The sequence below is a fragment of the Salmo salar genome, chromosome 18 (genome assembly GCF_965601325.2).
Source record: "Salmo salar chromosome 18, fSalSal1, whole genome shotgun sequence".
Lineage (NCBI taxonomy): Eukaryota > Metazoa > Chordata > Actinopteri > Salmoniformes > Salmonidae > Salmo > Salmo salar.
This window is the reverse complement of record NC_138308.1, coordinates 98,658,268-98,668,660: the sequence shown is the minus strand read 5'-3', so window position 1 is coordinate 98,668,660 and position 10,393 is coordinate 98,658,268. Positions and strand designations below refer to the sequence as shown.

At 38.1% G+C, this 10,393-nt stretch overlaps 1 protein-coding gene across 2 annotated transcripts in view; it reads left to right on the top strand.

Annotated features, from left to right (window-relative positions):
- The window catches only part of slc10a7 (solute carrier family 10 member 7), a 51,129-nt gene extending 44,338 nt beyond the window's left edge, over positions 1–6,791 (top strand). The window contains exons 10-13 of one of the 2 annotated variants that reach the window (XM_082965396.1): positions 669–742; positions 2,816–2,961; positions 5,112–5,162; positions 5,522–6,791. In XM_082965396.1, coding sequence (XP_082821522.1) covers positions 669–742; positions 2,816–2,961; positions 5,112–5,132 — 241 coding nt within the window. In that variant the 3' untranslated portion in view covers positions 5,133–5,162; positions 5,522–6,791. The remainder of the gene's footprint in view (positions 1–668; positions 743–2,815; positions 2,962–5,111; positions 5,163–5,521) is intronic. The other variant, XM_082965395.1, reaches the window with a different exon arrangement.
- Positions 6,792–10,393: the final 3,602 nt, after the last annotated feature.

Sequence of the window (10,393 nt, the reverse complement as noted above, 5' to 3'; positions counted from 1 at the left end):
TGCTAGTCTAGTGTTATACTGTAGTACTGTTACTGTCACGCTGCTAGTCTAGTGTACAGTATTATGGGGCTCTATTCATCTCATGCTGTAAAATGTCATCCAATATACTCAGACTCTGTGATGTTGTGTATGTTAGTCAGTCTCTGATCTCTCTTTCCCATCCCCTTTCCTCTCCTCCCCTCCCCTCTCCTCCCGTCCCCTCCCCTCTCCTCTCCTCCTGTCCCCTCCCCTCTCCTCCTGTCCCCTCTCCTCCCGTCCCGTCCCGTCCTTTCCCCTCCCCTCTCCTCCCGTCCCGTCCCGTCCTTTCCCCTCCCCTCTCCTCCCGTTCCCTCCCGTCCCGTCCCCTCCCCTCCCGTCCCCTCCCCTCTCCTCTCCGCTCCTCCCCTCTCCTCTCGTCCCCTCCCGTCCCCTCTCCTCCCGTCCCCTCCCCTCTCCTCCCGTCCCCACCCGTCTCCTCTCCTCCCCTCCCCTCTCCTCCCGTCTCCTCCCCTCCCCTCTCCTCTCGTCCCCTCTCCTCCCGTCCCCTCCCCTCTCCTCCCCTCTCCTCTCCTCTCCTCTCCTCCCGTCCCCTCTCCTCCCCTCTCCTCTCCTCTCCTCTCCTCTCCTCCCCTCCCCTCCCCTCCCCTCCCCTCCCCTCTCCTTTCCTCCCCTCCCGTCCCGTCCTGTAGGAAACAGTCTGGTTTTACTCCAGCTGACACAGTAGCCATCATGTTCTGTGCTACACACAAATCACTCACCCTGGGTAAGCGGACAGTTTTTTTATTATTATTTATTTTGCATTTAACCTTTTGATTTTTTTCAGGGATTCATACTGAGACTAAGGTCTCTTTTTACAGATCATCCCTGAATGACAGAAATTACAAAAATACAAAATGCAAGGACCAAGAAATAAAAACACAAACACATTCATCAGTAATAAGATCCTCAATCAGCTTCCTGAATGACCCAAGAGGCACCAGGACATCACATTTCAGAACATTTTGAAGATTGTTCCACAAAAAAACGTATTTACCTAACTCCGTAGCGACCAAAGGAATTCCCAGAGTTCTCCATCCCTGAGACCGGGGGGGTGGTGACTCGTATGTCTAAAGGTCAGTAATGACGTTAGGTACAGTGGGACTTGGTGTTAAAAAAATACATTTAACATTTGCTATCAACCCACGTGAAATCAGAGGGACAACCAACTGTCTGGTAGAGAATGCAGTGATGACATCAAAGAGGGACAACCAACTGTCTGGTAGAGAATGCAGTGATGACATCAAAGAGGGACAACCAACTGTCTGGTAGAGAATGCAGTGATGACATCAAAGAGGGACAACCAACTGTCTGGTAGAGAATGCAGTGATGACATCAAAGAGGGACAACCAACTGTCTGGTAGAGAATGCAGTGATGACATCAAAGAGGGACAACCAACTGTCTGGTAGAGAATGCAGTGATGACATCAAAGAGGGACAACCAACTGTCTGGTAGAGAATGCAGTGATGACATCAAAGAGGGACAACCAACTGTCTGGTAGAGAATGCAGTGATGACATCAAAGAGGGACAACCAACTGTCTGGTAGAGAATGCAGTGATGACATCAAAGAGGGACAGCCAACTGTCTGGTAGAGAATGCAGTGATGAGTACTAAAACTGTTGCCCGTAAATAAAGTAGCAGTCGAGTTCATATAGATGATGTTGCCATTTTTGGGGGGGGATACTATTAGATATAATCGTTAGGGGGAGGACATGGGCCTCCTTCCAAACCTTGGGGATAGTAGTACCAGGTATAATTATCAGGTTAAATATGTGTTAATGATTCAGCAATCAGGGGGGGCAGAAAGCTGCAGCATAAAATGGATAAAGCATATCAGCCCCAGTGGATTATTATTTTTTTATTTTTTTTAATAAACAATTTTAATTACATCGATCTTAATAAGCAAGGCATCTAGCACATCACAGATAGTAAACTGCTGAAATGAAAACCGGATTCACTAGAAGTTGACGTGGTAACCGTGAAGGCTGGCAGAGGGAAGACTGTTGACTGACCAGGGTCAATTTTAAACCGCTGTTTTTTTTTTTTTCTTCTTCTCTCAAATAAAAAGTCTGCTGAGATGATAAAAGGATTTTTAAAAAGCACCACTTATCCCATTCTCAGTTATGATGCTTGAGTCAGACTTGCTTAAGAAGAAGAGGAATTTGTACGCTTTTAGTGCATTTTTATTATTTTTTTACTGTTATCCAACATTTTTTAGAAGGACCACCAGCGGAGTCAGAGATGGAGCGTAGAAAGGTATCTTAATATAGCTTTCTCCGTCGAAATAGTACATCTGTTTCTCATGTCTGAAAGATTTCCCCAGGCCTGATTTTTCTCCTCTGAATGGGGTCAGAAGAAGAACCAAATTTTAGAGATATCTTTCACTCTTGAGTTGTTGGTAATAAAAATAAAAAAAATGGGGTGTGTTTATCTGCTCGAGAAATAAATAAGGAGGAGAAATGTTCATCAAGCCAACTCCGGGTCAGGAAGTAGGAGACAAATGGAGGCTAAATCAGACTAGAAATTGTCATCTGGTTTCTGGACACAGCTACAACCAGGAACTCGAATCTCTTGCTAACATAATTATCTTAGTTGACCAACACTAACCTGCGAAGACTCACTGCAGCCACTATGTCAATAACAAATACCATGCATTTGATCAATTCCAGTAATACCATTGAAAATTATACAGAAATGGATCAAGCTAAGCTTGTGTTTCTCAAATGGTAATATCTATTTTCTTTCTTTTACCCCTCTCTCCCTCCCTCCCTCTCTCTCCTCTCCCTCCCTCTCTCCAGGTATACCCATGTTAAAGATAGTGTTTGAGGGGTATGAGCATCTCTCTCTGATCTCCGTCCCTCTCCTCATCTATCACCCTGCTCAGATCCTACTGGGTTCAATACTGGTACCCACCATCAAGAGCTGGATGAACAGCAGACAAAAGGTAGACAAAACACACACAGAGAGAGTATCTATATCTCTCTATCTATATCTCTCTATCTATATCTCTATCTCTCTATCTATATCTCTATCTCTCTCTCTATCTATATCTATCTATCTATATCTCTATCTATATCTCTATCTCTCTCTCTCTATCTATATCTATCTATCTATATCTATATCTCTCTATCTATATCTATATCTCTCTATCTACATCTCTCTATCTCTCTCTATCTATATCTCTCTATCTACATCTCTCTATCTCTCTCTATCTATATCTCTCTATCTCTATCTCTCTATCTATATATCTCTATCTATATATCTCTATCTATATCTCTATCTATATCTCTATCTATATCTCTCTATCTATATCTCTATCTCTCTATCTATATCTCTATCTCTCTATCTATATATCTCTATCTATATATCTCTATCTATATATCTCTATCTATATCTCTCTATCTATATCTCTATCTCTCTATCTCTATCTCTCTCTCTCTATCTATATCTCTCTATCTCTCTATCTATATCTCTATCTCTCTATCTATATCTCTATATCTATATCTATATCTCTCTATCTATATCTCTCTATCTATATCTATATCTCTCTATCTATATCTCTCTATCTATATCTCTCTATATCTATATTTCTGTCTCTCTATATCTCTGTCTCTCTATATCTATATCTATATCTCTATCTCTCTCTATCTATCTCTCTCTATCTATATCTCTCTATCTATATCTCTATCTCTCTATATCTCTATCTCTCTATATCTCTATCTCTCTATATCTCTATCTATATCTCTATCTCTCTATCTCTATCTCTCTATCTATATATCTCTATCTATATCTCTCTATCTCTCTCTCTATTTATATATCTCTATCTATATCGCTCTACCTATATCTCTCTATATCTATATCTCTCTATATCTATATCTCTCTATATCTCTCTATATCTATATCTCTCTCTATCTATATCTCTCTATATCTATATCTCTCTCTATCTATCTCTCTCTCTCTATCTATCTCTCTCTCTATCTATATCTCTCTATCTCTCTACCTATATCTCTATCTCTCTATCTCTCTCTATCTATATCTCTATCTCTCTATCTATATCTCTCTCTCTCTATCTATATCTCTCTATCTATATCTCTATCTATCTATATATCTATATCTCTCTCTCTCTATCTATTTCTCTCTATCTATATCTCTCTCTCTCTATCTATTTCTCTCTATCTATATCTCTCTATCTATATCTATATCTCTTTATCTATATCTCTATCTCTCTATCTATATCTCTCTCTCTATCTATATCTCTATATCTCTCTATCTATATCTCTATCTATCTATCTATATATCTATATCTCTCTCTCTCTATCTATTTCTCTATATCTATATCTCTCTATCTATATCTATATCTCTCTATCTATATCTATATCTCTCTATATATATCTCTCTCTCTATATCTCTATATATATCTCTCTATCTATATATCTCTCTCTATCTCTCTACCTATATCTCTATCTCTCTATCTATATCTCTCTCTCTATCTATATCTCTATATCTCTCTATCTATATCTCTATCTATCTATATATCTATATATCTCTCTCTCTATCTATTTCTCTCTATCTATATCTATATCTCTCTATCTATATCTATATCTCTCTATCTATATATATCTCTCTCTCTATATCTCTATATATATCTCTCTATCTACATATCTCTCTCTATCTCTCTCTCTCTATCTCTCTATATCTCTATCTCTCTCTCTATCTCTCTATCTATATCTCTCTCTCTATCTATATCTCTCTCTCTCTATCTATATCTCTCTCTCTATCTATATCTCTATATCTCTCTATCTATATCTCTATCTATTTCTCTCTATCTATATCTATATCTCTCTCTCTATCTATTTCTCTCTATCTATATCTCTCTATCTATATCTATATCTCTCTATCTATATCTCTATCTCTCTATCTATATCTCTCTCTCTATCTATATCTCTATCTATATCTCTCTATCTATATCTATATCTCTCTATATATATCTCTCTCTCTCTATATCTCTATATATATCTCTCTATCTATATATCTCTATCTATCACACCAACTATTATCTAACTGGGTCCCTCCGTTCTCTCCTCCCTGGAACAGCCTAGTATTTTATTGCATTGATACCTACAGTAGTCTACCTGTCCGGTCTGTGTGAGTAGAGAAACATCACCTAACCGGTCTGTGTGTCTAACCCACTAACACCCAGCTACTCACCTGGACTTAATTGATCACGAATGGTGCTAATTGGCAATTAATTCATTAATTGGTCTTTAATTCTGATATAGAATGTTTTAATCATTGTTGGTTTGGAGGGGACAAATCTAACTCGCTTGTTGAAATATATAAATATATATGTAAAGATGTTACCAATGAAATCACTGTTGGTTTGGAGTGGAGGGTTTTGGGAAGGGTGAACTGTTTTGATGGTGGCTGGGTCATTTTTATAATCTTCACTATTTTGCATCAACGTCAGTCAACACTTGCTAAATTAAAATATTGTGTGTCCACAGGGAGTGAAGCTGACCGACCTACAGCCCATCTGAAGTGGACTCTTGTGTAGTATTACCTACACTTCTCCCCAGTGTGTACACCCATTCACTCCCCCCTCATGGGGAGTGTCCTTTAAACTGTGACAGAAGGGACTACTTCCTTCCTTCCTCCTACGTATCTCTCTGGTGGAAGGATACATACAAAAACACAAGTGCCTTATCACAACCACGTGACTCGCGACAAGTAGTCCTGGGCTTAACGGTTGTGATGGTTACTATGACAAAACCTGTATGATTATTCGACGGTTTACTTTTATACGAACAAAGAAGTCTCTATTTTCGTATCCCCCGTGAAGATGGTGTCAACTTCCTGTGAGACAAGAAGTACTACTGATCATCGTTCAGGAAGTGAATTCTGTGACGACACCTCCTGCCGTGGGCAGACAGAGACTGGCTGGGACTTTTTATTCTTTCTAACTATTTTTCTGGGGATGTTACATTCAGAAGACTCTTTTCTGACAATCAGTAATTTTTTTTAATGGTGTTGAACTAGTTTACTGATAGTTTCTAATGCTTGTTTAGGCTTTTGGGTGAGAGGGGAGGTTTAATAAAACAAAACTTTATTACCATAGTTGAAGGACAGACATTTGGTGATGTCTCCCTGTCTGTATTCTGGGGGGGATGAAAATGTGAAGTATGTCTGAATTGGCATCCTATTTACTCTAAAGTGCACTACATTTGCCCAAGGCCCAGTCCATCGGTGGTAGTACACTACATAGAGAATAGGGTGGCATTTCGGCCACAGACAAACTCTCATGATCCATGGAGGTCTGCGTTGAGCAGATGGAGATATGACTGTAGCTGTCATGATTCTGTTCTACTTTCTATAGTTCTGTGTCCCAAATAGCACCCTATTCCCTATATAGTGCACTACTTTTGACCAGGGCCCCATAGAGCTCTGGTCAAAATAAGTGCACGACGTAGGGGAATAGAGTGCTATTTGGGACACCGCTCCATGCCTAGGTGCCTTGGCATAACGTCAGTGATAAATACGAACATATTGATGATGATTATTTGTTTGTCAGATTTTTCTAATGCTGTTACCAAACAAACACTGTGTGACAACAAGGACCAATGGTAATGTGTTCCACGTGAAACTCTACTCCTTATAGGCCAGTCAGGATGCAGACTCTCAGTACTGAAAAGATAGCCTTTCAGTTTGGGCGGATGTTAGAAGGACAAGTGCCGGAGTGTTTTCTTCTCTAGTATGAATAAAAACTGTGATTTTAAACACTGTGGACTGGGTCTGTGTTCTGTATAGTACTAGTTTACTGTGGAGTGGGTCTGTGTTCTGTATAGTACTAGTTTACTGTGGAGTGGGTCTGTGTTCTGTATAATACTAGTTTACTGTGGAGTGGGTCTGTATAATACTAGTTTACTGTGGAGTGGGTCTGTATAATACTAGTTTACTGTGGAGTGGGTCTGTATAATACTAGTTTACTGTGGAGTGGGTCTGTGTTCTGTATAATACTAGTTTACTGTGGAGTGGGTCTGTGTTCTGTATAATACTAGTTTACTGTGGAGTGGGTCTGTATAATACTAGTTTACTGTGGAGTGGGTCTGGGTTCTGTATAATACTAGTTTACTGTGGAGTGGGTCTGTATAATACTAGTTTACTGTGGAGTGGGTCTGTATAATACTAGTTTACTGTGGAGTGGGTCTGTATAATACTAGTTTACTGTGGAGTGGGTCTGTGTTCTGTATAATACTAGTTTACTGTGGAGTGGGTCTGTATAATACTAGTTTACTGTGGAGTGAGTCTGTGTTCTGTATAATACTAGTTTACTGTGGAGTGGGTCTGTATAGTACTAGTTTGCTGTGGACTGGGTCTGTGTTCTATATGGTAGAATATAGTACTAGTTTACTGTGGAGTGGGTCTGTGTTCTATAGTATTGTATATATAGTTCAATGGGTCTGTGTTCTATAGTATAGTATATATAGTTCAATGGGTCTGTGTTCTATAGTATAGTATATATAGTTCAATGGGTCTGTGTTCTATAGTATTGTGTATATATAGTTCAATGGGTCTGTGTTCTATAGTATAGTATATATAGTTCAATGGGTCTGTGTTCTATAGTATATATAGTTCAATGGGTCTGTGTTCTATAGTATAGTATATATAGTTCAATGGGTCTGTGTTCTATAGTATTGTATATATAGTTCAATGGGTCTGTGTTCTATAGTATTGTATATATAGTTCAATGGGTCTGTGTTCTATAGTATTGTATATATAGTTCAATGGGTCTGTGTTCTATAGTATAGTATATATAGTTCAATGGGTCTGTGTTCTATAGTATTGTATATATAGTTCAATGGGTCTGTGTTCTATAGTATAGTATATATAGTTCAATGGGTCTGTGTTCTATAGTATAGTATATATAGTTCAATGGGTCTGTGTTCTATAGTATTGTATATATAGTTCAATGGGTCTGTGTTCTATAGTGTATATATAGTTCAATGGGTCTGTGTTCTATAATATAGTATATATAGTTCAATGGGTCTGTGTTCTATAGTATTGTATATATAGTTCAATGGGTCTGTGTTCTATAGTATAGTATATATAGTTCAATGGGTCTGTGTTCTATAGTATAGTATATATAGTTCAATGGGTCTGTGTTCTATAGTATAGTATATATAGTTCAATGGGTCTGTGTTCTATAGTATAGTATATATAGTTCAATGGGTCTGTGTTCTATAGTATTGTATATATAGTTCAATGGGTCTGTGTTCTAGTCTACTAAGCCATTCATGGTAATGGCCTGACAAACACAGTAACAGTTACAAGTTGTTTTTGTTAAAGATTTTACAGATAGACAGATATAGAGTTCTAGATGATACATATAGAGTTGTAGATAATATACAGTTTAGATGATAATATACAATAATATACAGTTTAGATGATAACATACAGTAATATACAGTTTAGATGATAACATACAGTAATATACAGTTTAGATGATAATATACAGTAATATACAGTTTAGATGATAACATACAGTAATATACAGTTTAGATGATAATATACAGTAATATACAGTTTAGATGATAATATACAGTAATATACAGTAGAAGATAATATACAGTTATATACAGTTTAGATGATAATATACAGTAATATACAGTTTAGATGATAATATACAGTAATATACAGTTTAGATGATAATATACAGTTTAGATGATAATATACAGTAATATACAGTTTAGATGATAATATACAGTTTAGATGATAATATACAGTAATATACAGTTTAGATGATAATATACAGTAATATACAGTAGAAGATAATATACAGTTATATACAGTTTAGATGATAATATACAGTTTAGATGATAATATACAGTAATATACAGTAGATGATAATATACAGTTAAGATAATAATATACAGTAATATACAGTAGATGATAATATATAGTTTAGATGATAATATACAGTTTAGATGATAATATACAGTAATATACAGTAGATGATAATATACAGTTTAGATGATAATATACAGTAATATACAGTAGATGATAATATATAGTTTAGATGATAATATACAGTTTAGATGATAATATACAATAATATACAGTTTAGATGATAACATACAGTAATATACAGTTTAGATGATAATATACAGTAATATACAGTTTAGATGATAACATACAGTAATATACAGTTTAGATGATAATATACAGTAGATGATAATATACAGTTATATACAGTTTAGATGGTAATATACAGTAATATACAGTATAGATGATAATATACAGTAATATACAGTTTAGATGATAATATACAGTAATATACAGTAGATGATATTATACAGTAATATACAGTTTAGATGATAATATACAGTAGATGATAATATACAGTAATATACAGTTTAGATGATAATATACAGTTTAGATGGTAATATACAGTAATATATAGTTTAGATGATAATATACAGTAATATACAGTAGATGATAATATACAGTAATATACAGTTTAGATGATAATATATATATATATAGTGTTAGGGGGGGTCTCTCTGAGAAGTGTTAGGGGGGGTCTCTGGGTAGTGTTAGGGGGGGTCTCTGGGTAGTGTTAGGGGGGGTCTCTCTGAGTAGTGTTAGGGGGGGTCTCTCTGGGTAGTGTTAGGGGGGGTCTCTCTGAGTAGTGTTAGGGGGGGTCTCTCTGAGTAATGTTAGGGGGGGTCTCTCTGAGTAGTGTTAGGGGGGGTCTCTCTGAGTAGTGTTAGGGGGGGTCTCTGAGTAGTGTTAGGGGGGGTCTCTCTGGGTAGTGTTAGGGGGGGTCTCTCTGGGTAGTGTTAGGGGGGGTCTCTCTGAGTAGTGTTAGGGGGGGTCTCTCTGAGTAGTGTTAGAGGGGGTCTCTCTGAGTAGTGTTAGTGGGGGTCTCTGGGTAGTGTTAGGGGGGGTCTCTCTGAGTAGTGTTAGGGGGGTCTCTCTGGGTAGTGTTAGGGGGGGTCTCTCTGAGTAGTGTTAGGGGGGGTCTCTCTGAGTAGTGTTAGGGGGGGTCTCTGAGTAGTGTTAGGGGGGGTCTCTCTGAGTAGTGTTAGGGGGGTCTCTCTGGGTAGTGTTAGGGGGGGTCTCTCTGAGTAGTGTTAGGGGGGGGTCTCTGAGTAGTGTTAGGGGGGGTCTCTCTGAGTAGTGTTAGGGGGGTCTCTCTGGGTAGTGTTAGGGGGGGTCTCTCAGTAGTGTTAGGGGGGGTCTCTCTGAGTAGTGTTAGGGGGGTCTCTCTGAGTAGTGTTAGGGGGGGTCTCTCTGAGTAGTGTTAGGGGGGGTCTCTCTGGGTAGTGTTAGGGGGGGTCTCTGGGTAGTGTTAGGGGGGGTCTCTGAGTAGTGTTAGG